At 37.1% G+C, this 20,855-nt stretch overlaps 1 protein-coding gene across 4 annotated transcripts in view; it reads left to right on the top strand.

Moving 5' to 3' along the window:
• The first annotated feature begins 5,340 nt into the window (after nucleotides 1-5,340).
• Nucleotides 5,341-20,855, top strand: part of TOX2 (TOX high mobility group box family member 2) — a 243,660-nt gene continuing 228,145 nt past the window's right edge. The window contains exon 1 of one of the 4 annotated variants that reach the window (XM_026697646.2): nucleotides 5,341-5,572. In XM_026697646.2, coding sequence (XP_026553431.1) covers nucleotides 5,471-5,572 — 102 coding nt within the window. In that variant the 5' untranslated portion in view covers nucleotides 5,341-5,470. Of the gene's footprint in view, nucleotides 5,573-6,392; nucleotides 6,541-20,855 lie in introns of those variants that run through there. The other 3 variants (XM_087929168.1, XM_026697649.2, XM_087929169.1) reach the window with 3 other exon arrangements.

The raw sequence follows: 20,855 nt of genomic DNA, 5'->3' as shown, positions 1-20,855 counted from the left end.
TTCCAGGCATAGATTACTCTGTTGCTGAAGTTGTATTTTCTGCAATCAAGCTTGGAGTGGTTAACATTGAGTTTGTATCTGTTGTGTGCTCTTGTATTGTTGCGGTTGAAACTGAAGTAGTTATTGACTGGTAGGACATTGTAGCAGATAATTTTGTGTACTATGCTTAAGTCCAACCATAGGTGGTGTAGTTCAAGATTGTCCAAGCCCAGAATTTCAAGTCTGGTGATATAGGGTATTCTGTTACAAGTAGAAGAGTGTAGTACTCTTCTCGTGAAATACTTCTGGACTTGCTCAATTGTATTAATGTCTTATATACAGTGCAGATTCCAGACAGATGAGCTGTATTCGAGTATTGGTCTAGCAAAGGCTTTGTATGTCCTAGTTAGCAATTCAATATTTCCAGAGGAGAAGCTTCGTAAGATTAGATTTACAACTCTTAATGCCTTTTTGGCAATGCTGTTACAGTGAGCTCTGGTGCTTAGGTCATTAGATATGAGTACTCCTAGGTCCTTGACAGAGTGAGGGTCATCAATGAGGGTCATATCTGTCTAGTTTGTATTTGGTGTACTGATTTTTTTTAACCAATGTATAGGACAGAGCATTTGTTGGTTGAGATTTGGAGTTGCCGATTGTTTGACCATTCAGACACATAATCAAGGTCACTTTGAAGAGCAGTAGCATTGTCGGTGGCGTTGAACAGTTTTACATCATCCGCGAAGAGGATGCAGTTGCTTTTAAGGTGATTGCAAAGGTCATTTATATAGAGTATAAAGAGTGTGGGTCCTAGAACGCTGCCTTGGGGGACACCGCTGTTAACTGGAGCAGGGTCTGATATAGCATTCCCTATTTTTACTATTAGTTGCCTGTTTGACAGGAATGCAGTAATCCACTTATGAAGGGATCCAGAAATTCTGTAAGAGTTTAGTTTTAACAGTATTTTTTCATGTACCACTGAATCAAAGGCTTTGCAGAAGTCTATGTAAATTGCATCTATTGCTTTACCCTGGTTGAGTAGAGTAGTCCATGTTTTTACAGTGTAGGAATTGTAGGTTGCAGGACAATTTTTTCCTGAAACCAAATTGTTTTTTGGAGAGTAGGTTGTTTGACTCTAAGTGGAGAGTGATGAATTGGTTAATGATTGATTCCATGACTTTGCACATGACACAACACAGTGAGATTGGTCTGTAGTTTTCAACCAGGTTGGGGTCACCTTTTTTGAAGATAGGGATGACTCTAACTAAGGACCATAGGTTCGCTAAGGAGCTGGTTCTGAATGATATATCATATCATTCGCTTATGGGTTCTGCTATGGTAGAAGAAAGCTTTTTAAAGAAATATGCACATAATCCATCAGGGCCAATAGATAGGGATGATTTTAAATTACGTAATGCCTTTTCTATGTTATCTTCTGTACAGTCAATATGTAGTAGATCATTGCAGTTAGTTGTGGTATGACTAGGAAATGTGGGGCATGAGCCATTGCTGTTAACAAAGACTAAGCTGAAGATAATGGATTGTTAGTAATAAGGAGTAATAAGAATGTGTTGAAGAGGTTGGCCTTAACAGCTTCATTGGTGCAGTCTTTCCCATTTGGTCCCTTTAGAGGTGGGATGGTTCTTGAATCTTTAAGTTTGGTGTTTACAAAATTGTAGAAGGCATGGGTAGATTCTGTATGTAGGTTTCCTCCTGTTTTCAGTAATAATTTGTACATTCTGCCTTTATCTGTCAGCATAAGGTGTTGTAAAGTTTGCTACATAGCTAGTTTTGTTTTTACACCATAGTGATTTTTTTTTAATTGGAGTTTTCTTATCGTTATGGGTAATTTGGTTTTTTGTTTTTAGGGGTTGCTAATGGTTCATATAGTTTAATGACTCTTTCAAGTTCAAGTAAGAATGCATTATAATGGTCTTCTGTAGTATTACAGTTAGAGAACAGAATGTGCTAATCAAAAGATGATAAGTCAGCATCTATGAGATCATAGTTGGGTTTTTAGAAATTGTATTTTGGAGATCCATCATTATGATCTTCTTTGTGAGGGCGTAAATTGAGACAAAAGTCAATCATACTGTGGTCACTGTTTGAAAAGGGTTCTTGTATTTGTAGGCCATAAATTGAGTTTGAGCTGTTGCAGAAGATGAGGTCAAGGCAGTTGTTGAGTCGTGTTGTTAGTTACTAATTGATCCAGTCCCAGGGTAGTAGCAGTATTGTACAGGGTTGCATGTATGGGTTCTGATGTACATTCGTTTAGGGTCCAATCTATAAGAAGTAGATTGAGGTCACCAAGGAAAATAAGAGGGTGTGGACAAGAGGCCCACATCAACAGTGAAGTTAGTTTGCTTGCATGAACTATGTCATAATCAGGGGCTCTGTAGCATGATAAGAAGCGGATAGTGGTATTTAAGGACAGTTCACAAACGATGGTCTCTGGAAGACCAAACTCTTGTGTAATTTGAATCTTAGATTTAGGGATTTTTTATAGAAGATAGCAATCTACAGATTTTTTCGTGATCTGACCGATAAATGTGATATTCTCTGTGGTAATGGAGCCTGGAAAAGATGCATTCAACCACGTCTCACAGACAAACATATTGAATGTGGCTGTGCTTAGTAAGGTGAGGAATTCATATGTTTTGTTTGTGAGGCTTCTTGCGTTTAGTAGTTTGCATTTTAGATATGTAGTAGTGGGTCTGGAGGAAATAAGGGGGATGCATGCCTATTGTTGGATGTTGGGGTGGTGGTTATTCAACTGCAGAATGTGCCTCTTACTTCAGTATGACTTTTTCCTCCTTTACTTCCTATAGCAATCCATTACTGGTTGATGACTTCCCAGTATGAATACAGTTTTGAGTCTGTAAACTGAATGGTTTCTGTACTGAAACGTTCAAATCAACTTTCTATAATTATTCCATCCATCTATCTTTTATTGTCATTGCCATTATTAATTCAGATTGTACAATATTTGTTATCTATATTGTTGTCCCTTTTATTTGGGAAGCCTAAGGTTCATTCTGCCCTTTCATTGTTATTGTTATTAAGAAGTAACTATTTTATAAATATGTATCAAGGGCAGGAATGGAAAACAATATTAATTCCATCCTGTTGGCCCCTTTACTTCAAATGTTTCCATCCAATCCTAAGAAGAATTCCATAACTTTTAATCAGTGGTACCTGAGTTTATTTTCTCTCTTTTCCCTCTCTCTTTCCTTTCCTTTGTATAGCTTGTTTTGGACTGAGTGTTGCAAAAATGTTTTTTTTTTTTGTTTAATTTCTAAAATGTTCAGACACTGTTTGGGGTGAAAGTATGAGGTAAAATATTTTAAATAATTATTTCTCTATTGATTGCTATGTTCAACATGGTCTTGCCCTTTGGAATGCTTGAGATTATATTATACTCCAGATAATATAAAATTATAAATACATGAGAATAATGATTAGTTTTAAGCCTTCAGTTAGTACTACAGCACACAATTTCCACACTAATATAAGAAAAACAGATTTATTCATAGTTACCTGAAATTATGTACATAAAAAACTCTCCTGTACAAAATCATTATCATCAACCTATACATATTGTTGTGCTAATACACTCTGAGCTGGTATTGTTCCTCTGATGCAGAATATAAAATGGAAAACATAAACAAACCTATACAGCCTTTCCATTCTACCGGCCACTTCTAATTTTTTAAAAAACAGAATCATTTAGAACAAACAAAAATTACACATATTTTGCTAATATCATGCTTCTTTAATGTTGGATTATACTGAGATACAGGCCCAGTTTTAATATTATAGTACTATGTTGTGGAATAGCTCATAATTAAGAGATGATCAGCTTTGTGTTTCTGTACTGCAATAAAGTATACAGCTTTGTATATTTTGTTTCCCCTTTCCAGGCAAGTTTATTTACTGAAGATGCATCACTTCTGTCTTCAGTTTCCACAATAGTTTGTTGCAACAAAAATATTAAGAGTCTTGTGGCCCTTAAAGAGCCAGAACATTACTTGCAGTGTAATTCCCATGCTCCAATTTGTTGGTTGTTAAAGTGCAACACAATTCTTTTGACATGTCTGGATAGAACGCCTGATAAAGACTGATTTACTCAATGGATGATTAAACCTGGTCCAGACAGTCATGTTGGATTAGGATTGGGGAGAGAGAGATTTAAATTTCTACCAAACCATTTAGATTTTGGGTTTCCTTAGGCCAGCTGCCAATTTCTAGCATAACCTCATAGGCCTGTTGTGGGGACAGGCAAGTAGATAAGTACATGGGAAAAATCTTTCTATGCCACTGATAACTTCTTGGAAGAAAAGGAGAAATACATACTAAATAAATCTGGAGGAATCGTGCATTGTAAGAAAAATCTAATTGGAAAACAGGCTGTTCCAACCCTCTTTCTTATGGATTGGTAGGAAAGTTTGACAAATCTGAAGCTGTGGTGCGGTGTCTTTCTGAAATGTTGAGAGAGGACCCTACCCTTTTTATCAGCAGCAGTAGCAAGCAAAACGAGGTTCTGCTCCAAGACACAGGGATCCACGGGAGAAAAAATGCGAGGGGGGGGGGGGCGCGTGGAAAAGTTTAATTCCAGTTTCTCTGAGAAACAGGACTGCCCGTTATTTTCTTGGGAGAAGGCCTGAACCCTATCTTGGCATTTAGCAGAAAACTTGATGGATGCATAGACAGGTTAGGAGGGTCGTGTTCCAACGACCAACTTTTGCTTTCTTTCCTTGGGGGCTTTACTCCGGACAGGTCCGCACAACGTGAAACCCCTGACTACCAAACCATATTTCCGTAGCGAGTAAGGATGAGCCCAGTTCAAAGCCGCAACAAGAGACGTGCGCCCCTTTTCCTGTGGGGGGCCACAGGGTCTGGCTCCCCTCCCCCGTGTGTGTGTGGGGGGATACTCCTAGTTCGCACGCGAAAGGGGGATCGAGCGCTGGACGTGTGGCGGTTTCTCCGAGCCTTTTCTTCCCCAGGCGGAGGGAAAAAGAAAAAGGGAAACAACCACTTTCTCCTTCCCCACCTCACTCTTTTTCCTACGGACCCTGCCCTATACGTCGGGCCCTCTCCTGCTGGCTTGCCGGCCCCGGCGCTTTCGGGGCAAGGCAAGTCCCGAGCGCGGCGCGGGTATTCAGAGCTGCCCTGTGGCAGTCCCAGTGCCGGCCCGAAAGGCTGCAGGGAGAGGCTTGACCCAGCCCAGCCCGAGCAGGTCCCGGGCGCTCTCCCCTCCCCCTCCTTCCTCCCCCACCCCCTGCCTCGGTGCCTGGAACAATAGAGTGCGAGAGGAGCTGGCTCTGGGCTGCGCGCCCTCCCCTTCTCCCTCTCCCCGCCTCTCCTCCCCTTTCCTCCCGCCCGCCCTGAGCCAGAGGCAGAGCAGCCGCCGCCGGAGGAGCCGGTTCCATGCCCCCTGGAGTCTCCTCTTGCCGCTGCCGCCACCTCTTTCTCCTCCTCAGCGCGCAGTCCCGGCATGGACGTTAGGTTTTACCCTTCCGCCCCCACCGCCGTTGGTTCTTTGCCCGGGGCCGACCCCCCTTGCTTGGCCCCCCTGGACTATTACCACTGCAACAAGGTAACGAGGGGCGGAGGGAGAGAGAGGGACGGGTGCAAACGCTTGGGCAGTTGGGGCGGGGGGGGAGGTGGAGGATGCGAGCGACTGAGGATGGTACCGCCTGGACGAAGTCTCGCCCCGCTCCCATCGTCACCGCACCTCCCCCCCCCTTTTCCGCGACTCCTGCTGCCCCTTTGCCCCGCAGCGGCGGAGGTGGCCAAGGGGGGGGGGGGGTTGCACTTTGCCGCTTTTGCACTGCCCGGGACTTTATCGCGCCCTCGCAGACCGGGGCAGGGCAAGGAGTTGATTTAATGGCACCTCTGAGCCCCGACCTTCCCCAAGCCCTTTGCCCCGCTTGAGACGGGCAGCTTCTCGATATTGGGGGGAAAAGGCGCTGCTTTTTTTTTTTTTCCAAGGAGGAGCCCCCTTCCCGAAATCCTTGTGCCCAGGTCGCTTGGCTTGCTGAAGGGCCAAACTTGAAGGCGAAAAGAAAGCCAGTCCTCTCCAACCCAACCCATCCTAACCTAACATTTAACGACGTTGAAAACTTCTTTTCCTCTGGGAGGCTAAGTGTTGAAGGTGGCAAGCGAGCGGCTGCATCCTGCAGGAGGGAATTTCAAATTGCTGTACTTTAACAGCACCAAGACTGCCTGCTTAAAGGCTGAAAGTCTTTCCCATCTTGGAAGCAAAAGCCGGTGTACAGGGGGAATGCGCGAGCGTGGGAGGAAGAGGAGGAGGAGGAGGAGGGGCAGTTGGTTGCTGGTTGCGAGGTCACTTCAGACCCCTGATCACATCGCTTAGTTTTAGTAAACACTGTTATAAGTAGGAGGGAAAATAAACCAACCAGCTAAAATTCTGATACAGGCTTTTTAGAAGAAATGTATTTGAGGAGGGGGAAGAGTGGATTGTCTGGTTTTAAGTGTTTTCCTTCCATGCCTGGCTATGGTTCTTGATGGAAAATGTATAAGCTAAGGGAGGAATACTTTAGGGTGAGTATTTTGTTTTTGGTTTTTTTTCTGAATAAATTTCTGTCTTGCTCAAAGAGATCAGCATATTGGCAAGGCTGCAGACCTGGATTTTGGTTTTATACAGTATGTTCTGGTTAGAACCTAAACCATTCATATGCTCATGATTAACATTTCCCTAACACAGGATTCAGATTCTTGGCTCATGGTTGTCAGACTCTTCTGTTGTCTTTTTCCTATTCCCTCAATTATTCCTGTTAAATATAACTGAGAGGACAGTTTTATGACTATTTCATAAAATCTAGACTACAGCACAAAAACCTTACTAACCTAGGTTTGTCTGTGTGCTAACCACAAGCCTTTTACTCTTTTAGTGGGTGAGGAGGAGAAAGAGAGAGAGAGAAAAACCCCAACATTTGCTCAGGGGTATTTGAGAGTATATAGTGCTTTAGGCAATAACCCCTTCAACAGACAGGAGAAAGAGGTGAACATCATCATCAGAATGTCAATACTTCATATTAGCCATCATTTCAGGTTGAGAATTACAGCATTGCAACATTTTAATAAAAGAATTCAACTGAAACTGTGGATTATTTAGTTAAACATGAAAATGTTGCTGCTGTTGATAATCAGGTGCTTTCACAAAAGTAATGAAAGTTGTGGTGTCTTAGTAGGGATGTGTGTGTTGATTTGTTTCTATGGTATAATGAGTTCTTCAAAACAGTATAGGTTTTCGATGTTGATGCCTCCCATCCCCATGAAAATATCTAATTATTCTGAAATGTAAGAGTTACTAAACATGTACCAGTTTATATATTACAGTAAACAGTTATTTCTGAAATACACTTAAGTATCGTTTTAGTAAAATATTAACAATGTTTAACAAAGAATCACTTGCTAACATAAAGAACATCTGAAAATCCATGCAATATCAATCTGCAGGAAAAAAAAAACCCCAAATACCTTCTGAAATTCTTTGTATTTTAGGAACTGGAATGTTGTAGATTCAAGATATAAAATCAAGATATTTGTGCACCTGATAAGTTATAATATAAACCTCTAAAATTGTAATTGCTAATCAAAAGAAGAGATGGAATGTGCTGCACTTCATAAGAAACTTGTAGGCCCCATGGAAAATCATTCTCAGGGATCTAAAATCATCTTCCACATGTTGGGAATACACTTGTTGCAATTAGCATAAAGATATTATTTTTTAATTCACCTTTTTTTAAATCACCATTTCCTGTAGTGCTAAAGAGACAGACTTCATCCTGGAAAATTCTTCATCAGTTTTTCCGATAAAGCTAAGTTCAAGTTTGATTGATAACACTCGGGATGAAGTGATGCAAATGATCGTATACAAAATACTGACCTCTGCCACGAGGTGCTGCTGTTGCCACTGTTACCAAGATCTTAGAAAAAGAGAGAGGGAAGAAAATACAGTCTGTGTGTGTGTGTGTGTGTGTATGCATGCGCACACATAACTGCATTGTAACATTATTCTACTTTATTCCACTTCTTTCAAATTTTATTTACACAATGAGAACATGCAACAAAGTTCTATCATAACAAACTCAAGTGCACAAAGAAAAATGGACTGTAGCTGAAGCAGTATCTAAATCTTCTTTCTTTCTCAGCCTTGCCCTGTGTGCTACAAAGATGTTATCACTGCCTATAAAACAGAGGAGAGAGTTTCATTTTGAAGGGCTTTGTTCCCTTCAGGATAATCTAAGAGGTCTTGTTATTGAGGGTGCGCTAGAGCCAAAAGTAGATGAATTACCCACTTTCTTTCTGCTATTCTTTTCTCTTCCTCTTCATCTGCAAGACTTCCATGGAAAAGATAGATGGGTTTTTCATGAGTTCTAAAGTGATAACTTGCAGAAAGCTTTTCTCTTGCTTCCATCTTCTTTGGTTGCTCTATTTTGATTGCCTTGCCCATTTTTTTCTTTTGCTCTTCTCTTCTTACCTGATTCAAATTGAAGGCCACAGGTTGCCTCCTTCAAGATAGATGTTTCACAGCCAGATCAGTGGATTGCTCCATGCCAAAGGTCTTGCAATTTGAGAATCCCAGAGAATTCATAGGTGCAGTTTCTTAGGAAAAGAGAGGTGTCCTTGAATAGTAAGACTTGAAGGAATTTTTCAGTTGAAGTGTAAGAAAAAAAAATTCAACGGGACCTGAATGAAAAGGGAAAAATGGGTTGTGTTTGTAGTTCTTGATTCTTCCTTTCTTTACATTGCAACTTAGAATGATTTGGGGCTGTTTTCAGTTGTTATAATTAAAAGAATACTTGAAGAAGATTGGCTTGAAGAAGATTGAAATAGATTAGGCAGGCCTAAGTATTCCCCTTTCTTCATTTTCTCCAGGAGTTCAACATGAAAAAACTCAAAACATATTTTTATGTTGAAAGACTGAAAGTATTTTTTCGAAAAAATGTAAGGTTGCCTTCAAATCAGGCTTAGATCTTAATGATTCCATTTAGGTTTGTGTGTGTGTGTGGTTTCATAGTTCCAACTATACTTATAGTTTTAAGTCAAGACAAGGTCAGTTACACAGTTTCCCCCCCTTTTAGACAGTGGTTTTTCTTCTATTGTGAGTGGATAGAAAGAAATTTTGCAGGAGGAAATGTGTGTGGAACCCAGCATATATAAATAGCTGAAATGGAGAGTATAGCAGAAATTCACATTTGTTTTCCTCAGGCTAATTAATACTTCTGGAACCAGCTTGTCCAGGAAATAGTCTGTTTCAAGCATCCAAAGAGTTTGACATAATTGTTTTGTGCTATGATAGAACGTGATATTCTTACCATGAAATCTCTGATTTCATTTATGTATCATAACAATCCTCATTATCCTATAAATTCAATAGATAATTTTCAAGAAGCATTTTTTCTTCCTCTGTTACACCCAGTCTGTAATACTGTAGAATTTAATATTTCTGACCTATGTTACAGAACTCTTTTGATCATTACTAGTTAAGCTGAATAAATGTTCTTCTTAGCATTGTGACTGTGGACATGAGCTCACATGTGAATAGTCTGCAAAAATGTTTATAAGACTGCTTGTTTGTATATTTATATCTGAAAGAAGAGCTGAACACCCATATTAGTTTTAAAATCTTCTTAGTGTTACTACATAGAAGTAGTAGTTATTTGTTATAACTGTGAACAAGTTACTGTTTGCCAATACCATTGGTATTTTGGTGCCAAACTTTCTTTCCTTTTCTTTTAAACATTTAATATATTTGTATTCTCTTGTACTGAGGCTGATTAGTGACCTCTATTTAATGATATATTATTAATGTCATTTTCTTTCCTTCTTAATAAAGCAATTGTATGCTACCCTGGAAAGTATTTCTCCTTTAATTAACATAAATATTATCCTTACTACCTCACTTCTTCACATTTAATGTATTTTATAATTATTTGGGTTGCAAAAATGTGGATTAAGTGACAGCAAAAAGTAACAGTTGTAAGTATCTATTATCATCTTCCGGTTGTCTTCTTTTTGGTAGCTCTTTTGTACACTTGTTTCCTGGATATGGATGAGCTTCATATAGAAAAGAAATCAATGTAAAATGGTCCTTATTTCTTTTATAGAGTTTGCCTTCTATGGAATCATGTTGGTTTGCAAAAGCCAAAATATGGTCCTGTTGTTTCAGATGCCTATTTAGAAACAGAACTTTCCAGGGCCAAGGTTGCATATTCCTTCTTTCAGTTTTTCTTTTTCGAGCATGTTATACATTAAAAATATTGTTTCTTTCTCCTGAAAGTTGTAATACTATGAAGAGGGCATCAATTTATTCTCCATAGAAACTGAGGGCAGGACAAGAAGCAATGGGTAGAAGTTTGTCAGAGGGAGATTCAACCAGGAAATTAGGAGGAATTTCCTGACAGTAAGAATGATTATCAGAGGAACAGCTTGCCTCCTGGAGTTGTGGGTACACCATGATTGGAGGTTTTCAGAAAAAAAAATTGGACAACTATTTGTGCAGGATGGTATAAAGACTCCTGCCTTGGGAAGGGGGTTGGACTGGAATACCTCTAAAGTCCCTTCCAGCCCTGTGATTCTATGATATAAATTGGTATATAAATCTATGTGATCATTAAAAATCAACAACTTGATGACACATGATCAATCAACCAATGGTTAATGTTCACTTTTTATTCCTTTCACAAAGAAAAATTCAATAAATTTTGCTGTACATAAAATTTATATGCCCAGAAAGTGGGGAGAAAATTATAACTTTCTTTTTTAAAAAACTCCATAAGTTTTTATGAGGATAGTAAAAATTATGCATGATGTACCCTCAGTGTCTTTATAGAGCAGAAGGCCCAGTTTTCTGTCTTAGTCCTATCAGATCTAAGCTGCAAAAATCCAGACAACCATAGGTGACATCAAAGATATACAGAATAGTCTTTACTACTATTTACTGGTCATTTGGATTTTCTTGACTGCACTTCTCTTGTCTCTCAACAGAAGATACTAGTGCAAAAACAACAACAACACTATACTGTACAAAATGATTGTGTGGTAAGGATGTGTAGGCTCAGGATGGTAAATGTCATATCCCATTTGCTGCTTATTGTTTTTTGAGAAAACTTGTGAAAGTAGATTAAAGTCTATTTTTGACTGTATGTAAAACTGGCTCCACTCCTTATTTTAGACGTAGAATTTGGATTTAAATTTTTTATTTTCAAAGATTACATTATCTAACAAATATGATAATATGAAAAAACTATATTGAATAGTGTGCAGCAAACATGTCAGTTTAACTGACATGTTACACATAGTCATGAAAGGATAGTACACCATAGTATTTGTCAGAAAATGTGCAGAGCCAAAAGGTTGGACTTGTTTCACATTATAGGCTACTTGTATGGGACCTCAGTGCCCCAGAATAACATATATTGAGATGTTGGGGATAGAGTGAACGATGGTTTTGGAATTCCCTTGTGTTCGGAATTTTTATACTGCTTTTAAGAAATATTCTGGTTAATTCAATATATCAAAAATGATTGCAATAAAATATTGCTATTTTTGATTCAATTAATTTGTGTCAGTGGAGTACTAATTAGAAGAGGATAGATTTCCTTATTGTAGCTTGTAAGGGAATTGGCTGTGGCTCTCTCCTATTTGCATTCCAGCACTTATCATAAAATCTTCTCTAATTTTGAAATCAGTATCTAAGTAGCTTCTTTTTGCTACTGCATACTGAATTCCATATTTTTCAATCAGAATGTTTAGTCCTTTCAGTTGAATCTTATACATGAGTGATTTGGCACATTAAAACATAATGAAAAATATCATGGCATTGTGTGCATGACTGAATTAGCATTTTTGGTTGCTTAAATTTTATTCTTTTTCATTTAATCAACAAGTCCTTCATTTAAGGCCTTCTTGTTCTGTTAGCTTTCATCATCACCACCAATATTGTCATGTTTTTGTAGAGGAATGGCACTGTTTCTTTTGCCTATATACAATAATATGCATCCAAGAATGGTTGATTGGGAAACTGACTGAATATTGGGAATTATTCATTTGGAAGACTGGGTAAAAGGAATGTTGATGTGATTATTTATATAATTACAAACAGCAAGATGAAAACATGATTTTAATGCACGTATTGAAGAAACAGAAAGCTATAGCTAGAGCAAATTGTGTGTTCCTACTTTCAGAAATTCCTGTTGAAAGAATGTTGGAAAACAAAATAATAAATGCCATAATCAATGAAGTCAAAAAGTGTGATTTTAAAAATGTATTTATATATCAGCTTCCCAAATAGGTAACGGTTCAAAATTTAAAATGTACTCCTTATATCGTAAACATTTTGGCATATAGAGATTGCATATAAAGGGCCTTTAACTGTGTTTTTCATAATATCAGTTCTAAAAGTAACATTTTCTTACTGTCAAAAAGGATTTATTCCTGTTGTTCAAGTAAACAATAAATCTTATCAACACTTCTCTCCCCCCGCCCCCTGTAAACAGTACTCAGCAGAAATTAGTTTTGCCCTCTCTCTGTAGTGAATATAATGAATACTTACAATATTTTTTTTTGTTCCCTTGGAGTTTTATCTCCAAATTGCAATGGTAAACATTTTTCCTCCTCCTCCTCCTCCATTTTAACTCTCCCCCTCACTTATATATCAGGGAAAGTAGTATAAATTGTAAAGTTTTGATTTGAGCCCTCCATTTGTGGTGTGATTTTGAATATCATTAAGAGGGATAAAACCTTGTCATTAAAATTCTTTACATTCTAGAATGGCCTGAGCCATTGGCTGCACCGTTTCTCTTTCTAGCAGCATAAGCTTTGATGATATGTTCATTCCATCTGCATAATAGAAAGTGTTTGAAGCTCTTTTTTCCAAGGGCTTTATTAAATCAGGGATTCAGAACTAAATAATGAGTACTCATTCATTCACAGAAAATGTTGTTCTAGCTTTATGTGTGGAAGAGGCTTTATTCTAGTTACTTTCAGAATTTTAAAAAAAAAGATGTTTTGAACACTATGGGTAGCCATGGCTGCCATGGCACATTCTCATTAATTCTGTTAAAAGAATGATGCATTTAAAGTTGTTCATACATTGAAATGAAACATAAGAAAAGATGGGAAAATGTACATTTATATAAATAGCATAAAACATGTGTGCTATTTAAACAAAGTATTTGTAGTTATATTACAGGTTCTGTTACTTTTAGTGCAGGGATGAAAACAATTTATTTAGCTTTGTGGGCCTATAATGCATTTTAAAGCTAAGATTAATCTGGATTTATATAAGAAACATAACTTACATATTATTACCTTGATTTTAGTGGATGATGGAATTGGTGGACATGTTCCATTTGCGCAGTACAAAGCAAATTTATTATTTTCTCAAATGTAAAAAATCTATATTGCCTTGGTAATGCGACTAAAAATGAAAACGTACTAATGAAATTAGTATATATACTGAGTTGCACCATGTTCTGATCCTGCACTATCTCTGCAATCATGAGGATTAAACCTATTTAAACATAACTTCATTCTTCCAAGTGCTTTTAGGCTAGATATCTGCAACTCAAAAGCCACAAACATACAGCTCTTGATCTTGAAAGCTGCACTGCTGTTGGTGGTATTAATGCTCATTTCAGTTTGTATTTCATAAATCAAAACACTTCTTTTCTTTCCGAGAAGTGCTGCTTAGGAACAAAAAACCTTTGCTCTTCATATATAAAAAGTGTGACATTGAGTTGGTTAAAAAGCTCAGAGCATAGACATGGTTTCTTTTTCTTTAGAGAATGTTACAAATGTATGGAAAAATTTTTTGATCCATACTGCCTTCTTTTTGCACTATTTATTTTTATTAACCACCATGTGTTTTTACAGGCTCATCTGTGTAGAATCTTGATCTCATGCTTACTCAACCAGTGCTTTTATTATGTGCTTGTATTAATCTGCATAAAATGTGTGCAGAGACCATTTTGAATCTATATTCAGGGTATTCTAGCCGTAGCATTTTATTGTGAAATCACTGGGAGGGCTAATGTGCACTGAATGAATTTTTGCCATTTACCTTTTGTATTCATCTTCTAACAAATAAAGCTCCAAATGTTCTTTTTATTAGAATTTGGATTATGTTGTACGGCATAAATGAAGCATTTAATTGTGTTTTTCTAAGCACTCTGCATTAAAGATTTTTTCTGTTCATGTTGTTTCTTTACAATGTTTTTTTCACATGATGAATAGTTTGCTTCTGGTTTTTTTTTTTTTTTGCTGTATTTGTTTATGCAGTCAATTCCCCAAATAGTGTCAAAAGTGATATATGTAGCTCTGGGTATCAAAACTTGTCATAGGCTATCTGGAAACTTAATTGCCAGTTTGATTTCAGAACAAAACTTTTAAAGCAATGAAGTGAGGCCAGACTTTTTTTTTTTTTGAAGAACATATTCCAAGTTGTAATGGGCGTCTATTTGCTATCATCTCTGAACTCACTCAAATTTCCACATGGTAATAGCCCTCATCACTATGTAAGACAATGGTGCTATAAATAATTACCTAGAGGAATATCAACTTTGAAGCAGTTAACTATTGGTAAAATCTCCTTCCAATTGAGTTTGATTTTTAGTGGCTTCATGGGCAGTTTCTATATTTTTCTTGGCAACAATATGGAAATGGATTGCCATTGTATTTTCTAGTGCCAAGTTTTATTCATGCATCACACATATGTAGTACATTAAATGTTTAAGTATGGATAAGCCATTGGATTACCTAGATGTTATATGGTCAGGGTTCCTCTATCCTGATGCTTTGAGCTTGGATCAGAGGATCTCATACACATGAGGAAATACTTATGCATAGAATGCCTTTCATTATGTTCTTGATGTTTATAATACAGAGCTAATCCCATTCCCATTTTAGAATACACAAATAAGGCCTATTTTGTAACAAAATGGTGTATTCTTTGCAAGCCAGTACAGATAGATCAAGATCTTTAACATTTAGTATTCTCCAACTATGCTGATTTTGCAAGAATTTGGAAAAAAATAATCTCTGATTCTAAATCCAAAGGATCAAGCTGTTGGCTAAAATAAGATGGACAGAATGTGAAAAATATGATTTTATTTATTTGTGCCCTTTTATTTATTTTCTGTGCCCTTCCCCCTAAACTCACAAAACAGGTTCTGGGAGGCTTACCTGGTGTTAAGAGTCATAAAAACTCAAGGGATTAAAAAAAAACACAGCAAACACCAAAACACAATAAATGAGATCAACCACAGCAAGTTAGTCCTTCCTTTGCTCTATCTCAGTGGCAGAAGGAAAAGCCAAAACACTTTTCTTCAAGGGCCTTTTGAAAAATCAGTATGTTTAGGGCCATCCAAATCATTGGAAAAATGTTATTCCATAAAACAGTTAATGTGACAGAGGAAGCATTCATGCCCTTTTTTTCCCTTTGTTGATTATATTTATTTTATTTAATAGTGTTTCCATGCAAATTTTTCATAACAAATCTTGATAATCTGCATGGATTTAACAGTCTTTTCATAGTGTTCAAGCATTACAGTTAATGATTTACAAACTGCTCCAAGGATTGTATCTTATTATCATTACTACTACTGTTTCTGCTATTGAAGCAACTAGTTAATGCAGCACTTGTCACGCACAAAAGACTAGCCACTGTGTTGATATATGCTGTCCTTTCTGGATAATTGCACAGAAGAAGATGGCTACCCATTTATTGATGAGAACATCTATTTTTCCATAAAATGTTTTGGGTAGCCTTCTATTGATAGTAGAGAAATAAAAGGGTCTGGGAAGACATATATTATACTTTGAATATTTAGCTATCACACTGTTTTGCTTTTGAATTGTATTGGAAGACTCTTGAGAGTCCCTTGGATTGCAAGGAGATCAAATCAGTTAATCCTAAAGAATATCAACTCTGACTGTTCTTTGGAAGGACAGATACTGAGCAGAATCTCAAATATTTTGACCACCAAATGAGAAGTGTGGACTCGTTAGAAAAGATCCTGATGTTGGGAAAGATTGAAGGTAAAAGAAGAAGGGCAGAGGATGAGACTTTAGATATTGTCATCAGTGCAGTAGGCATTGAGTTTGGGAAAACTCCAGGAGAGACTGGAGGACAGGGTGGCTTGGCAATGCTGTGGTTTATGGGGTTGCAAGGAATTGGACACAATTTAGCAACTGAACAATAACAATAAATATCCAAGACAATCTACCATATACGCTTACAGTACAATTGGTCTGAAATATGAATACTGTACTATTATTGAGGTCCCTTAAGGAATAGATAGATTTGTAGCATCAGTCACTATCAAGAAATGTTTGTTAGCAACTGCTAGTTTCTGAGATAGCTAGTGAGAAGAAAAATTAGTTCTCTGTGTAATTCGTATGACATTCTTTCCTTCTTGATTATTAGAAGCAGGCAGTTGTCCAAATGTATTACTAAGTCATGTTCTTTCCATCATCTTAGAGTTAGGTGGACTTTAAAATGAAACCTTCAAGTGGGAGAATGAGCAATAGAAAAGCAAAAGAACTGACTTTAAGAAAAAAGCAAAAGAATTGACTTGACCAACTCAGGTAAATTGTGGCTGAAATGGGAAATGAACTAGATATCCCTTCCAAAATTCACATTCTGTGGTTTTCCTCAGTTTATAAGAATTCATTTAGTGATCATTCAAAGTTATAATGGCACTGAAAAAACTGACTTATGACCATTTTTCACACTTGTGACCATTGCAGAATCCCTATGGTCATGTGATCAAAATTCAGAAGCTTGGCAACTGAATTATATTTGTAATGATTGCAGTATTCCAGGGTCATGTGATCACCTATTGAGACCTGACAAACAAAGTCAATAGTGAAGCTAGATTCATTTAACAACCATGTTACTAATTTAATAACTTAAGTGATTCACTTAACAACTGTGGCAAGAAAAGTCAAAGCATGAAAATATATTTCAAAGAGGAAACCAGTTATAGTCTGTGCTTCTGTATCGATTATCAGTAAAAATATAAAGATGCCCTCAAGAGTTTGACTGCCAGTTGTTTGCCATTGTATATTCCTGGATGCTTTTAAACTTATCAAGTTCATTTTCTATCCTGGAAATCCCTGGTAATGTTCTGACCCAAACCTGGTTCCAAGAAAGCAAACACAAGACAAAGGCAGCATTATAATCTGTTTAAGTTTCAGCTAAGAATCATGTTTCTTCACAGATAGAAGGCTGCTTCCAACTAATTAGGTCCGACAAGAAAGAGCCTTGCCAAGTTTTTTCAAGTCTGACAAAAAACAACAGATAAGAAATAGTTTACAAGAGTCTTCAAATACCAACTGTCATTTCTAAAGGCTGAGTTCAAAACTTTTTTGCCTTCTGCAAAGAAGGTTAATTTCACAGCTGGCTTTTATCTTCTTGAAGGAGGGGCCATTACCTTGCAACCTTACTCCTGAGTCGCCCATGCTGTTGTAACTGTTCTTTCCTCTGAGCAATCCTTCGTGTACATGCACTTGGCACAGGCTTCTTGGGAGCCTCCTCATCACTGCTGCCAGCCCCCCCAGTCTCTGAAGGCAGCAGTCCACTCCTGAATGGTCCTGGCCCCTCATCTGAGTCCTCACTCTCTTCAGCCATCTGCACCTGCTGCTGGCTAACCACAACAGGTAGTCTCCCATCTAATTACTTTGCTTTCTCTTCCCTGACAAGATTGGCCAGGTGCTACCACTTGCTAATTTCTGAAATTTTACATATGAATGGAAATCAAACATACAGTGAATATAGAAAATCTACATGCCACTGTTAAAATGCCAGGTTTTTGAAATGTAAAAAAGTTTAAGATAAATCACTTCAGAATTTAATATAACATATAAGTTTTACAATTCAATTGAAAAACAAATTGAAATCTTTTAGGGGGAACAAATAACAATATGAGTCCTATGACATTCATAGCTGGAAAAGACTGGAAAAGATTCGATGAGCTCCATAGATACAGTTAAACCTGTAACAAATACTAAATAGGTCCAGTTCTCATAATTATTGTACTGAAGAGATTGCTTGAAAATTGGTTCATATAGGCTAGCCTTGTAAAGCTATTTCCCAGTAGCCTCATCAAAGAAAATCAGGTGGCTTCTTGACTTCTAATTATAATGTGGTCATAAGAACTGGGGACCATAAATGCGCTGTATATGAAACAAAGTCTTTTTATGCTCCTAAAAATAGTTTTGCTTTTTAAAAGTAGTTTTTTAAACTGTAAAGTGGAACATGCCTTTCCCCCAGAAAACTGCACTGCATAGTTCTTCACCGACTTCTGTTTGCTCCCATTTTATTCCCTTTGAGCATGCTCAGTTCTCACAGAACTGTATTAAGTGCTGTTTCCTCTCCACACCACATTGTTCCTTAACTTAACAACCACATTTGGGATAGGATCTTCCATCGCTAAGTGATGGAGTCGTTAAGTGAGTCATACCCAATTTTACAACCCTTTTTTTGCTGTGGTCATTAAATGGTCACACAAACATTAAGTAAATCTGGCTTCCTCCATTGATCTTGTTTGTTGGAAGTCTTTGGGAAACACACAAAAGATGACCCCATGATGAATAAATGCCAGCTGCTAAACATTCAAATTTTGATAACATGACTGAGGGGATGCTGTGCTAGTAATAAGTGTGAAGACTTGTCATAAATCACTTTTTTCAGTGCTATTTTTACTTTGAAGGGTTGTTAAACAAATGGTTGTAAGTCAAGGACTACCTGTAGATATAGAAAAACACTACTCTTTATTCCCTCTGAGTAAATACTACACATAGCAAATGCAGTACTGTATCTTTATCCCAAGATGCCAAATTGTAATTGCCCAAAGTAATTATTTTGCATTGCTGTTCGAGATGCTTGAAATCTCGTCCTAGTCTTCTTCCCGGTGATAGATTTCTTCATTTTTATGGGGTGAATAGCTAGCTAGCTAGCTAGCTAATTAAAAAGTCCATTTTGGAAAGGAAAGCAATGTCCGGGAAAATATAGAAAAATAGAAAAAAGGACCTGTATGAAGTCATAGTTAAGGTGCTTTACTGATCTTGTGATCTTGAACAGTCCTAAGAGCAAGTCCATTCAAAATCCTGAATTGTTAGGGCCAGACTACAAACAGGGTACTTGTTGGGTGGAAATATGAGAAAGGAGCAGTATGTGACTTTAAGCTCCCAAAGGAAAATTTAAATACAAATTCACAAATCTATACATTTAAACCAACTTTCAAGATCCTCTTTAAATAATTATTAATTCATCAAGCTTGTTTTATGCCATCTGATCAAAATTAGCCTTATCTCTGTGCTGCAGAAGCTCCTGATGATAGATAGATAGATAAATAGATAGATAGAAAGAAAGATAAGATAGATAGAGATACATAGAAAAAGGTTCTGTTTATCAGCTGCTATCTTTTCCAATATATAAGAAGCCAAGATTATGAGAGTATACTGGTCTTAATCTAGTAGTGTTATAGAAATTTGTTTTCTTGTTTATCTGTTTGGAACACTTGTATAATCTGACAAATATTGTTCTCCAGAAACTCTCGTGGTTATTCTGTCAGAATCTCTCTTTCTCTTTCTCTCCCCACCCCACGTGAGCCACTCAAGAGTAATTTGTTTACTATATTTAATAAATAAATAAAACTTTTCCCTGGTGAAATAATATAAAAATGGAGAGAATATTAAGTTTGTTTTAACTTGGTCTTTGACATTTTCACTTTTACTGAATTATTTTATATTCTATAGATCAGGAGTCTCCAACCTTGGCAACTTTAAGCCTGGCGGACTTCAACTCCCAGATCCTCCCAGCAAAGCTAGCTGGTGAATTCTGGGAGTTGAAGTCCACCAGGCTTAAAGTTGCCAAGGTTGGAGACCCCTGGTATAGATTCCCTTCAGTATCCTAGGATATCTTATTTACATGGTAGGGTAGCTAAAAGGAGAGATACTCATTGATTTAATTATTAAATTTATACACTGCCCATCTCACTATCCAGATAGGGGCTGAATTGTCTATTTCAGGCAAGTTTGATCAAACCTTGTAAAATAAGCTAAAACTAATGCTTTCCATGCCAAACAATGAGGACCACGTACTTGTAGAGGAACTAGCTAATTGAGATGACTGCACTGGGTGGAATCCATAGGAACATTTTTTGATTCTCAGTTTTCTGGAAACCTCAAATTTCTGGCTAAAATTGTAGAAAAAGTGAAAGGTTATAATATTTAATTATAATTAACATTATAGAAAGCCTTTTTTCCAAAGAAAGAAGGAAAGTCAGCTGGCTATCTTTGCTGGTCTAAACTTTTGGCAAAATGAAGGCCTTTTGAAATATATATTTATCTATTTAACTACCTACTTACTTACTCAGTAGATTATAGATACTGAAAAGATTCAAGAAAACTTCCAACTGCCATTTAAAGAAGGAAGAAAAATACTGTCTTCCATATAATATATATATTCTGTCTTCCATATAATATATTAATTAGCAGAAGAATGAAAAAGTAAACTGAGCAATGCCTGATAATGTGGCATTTTTGTTTAAAGAATCAAATGATATCAGTTCATACATAGACGTTATCAAAATAAAATCAATTTTGTTACTAGGCAGTGAAACAATCATGTTGCCCTTGAATTGTAACCTAATCTTGCTTTGGCAATGGATAACAGTGATACTTGCTTTTGAATCTGACATTTTTTGAAACAAAGGGCAAGATTGACTGGGTGTCAATGAAACTGAAGCTGCAGTTTTATACTACATGGTACGAGTTTTTATGCTGGAAGTGGGGAAACAGGACCTTCATTTTATTTTAAGACAGCAGCATCTAATATTGCATAT

This window comes from Pseudonaja textilis, chromosome 3 (genome assembly GCF_049901715.1).
Source record: "Pseudonaja textilis isolate UNSWEBS1 chromosome 3, rPseTex1.2, whole genome shotgun sequence".
NCBI lineage: Eukaryota > Metazoa > Chordata > Lepidosauria > Squamata > Elapidae > Pseudonaja > Pseudonaja textilis.
The sequence above is the reverse complement of the archived record's forward strand: the minus strand, read 5'-3'. Positions and strand labels throughout refer to the sequence as shown.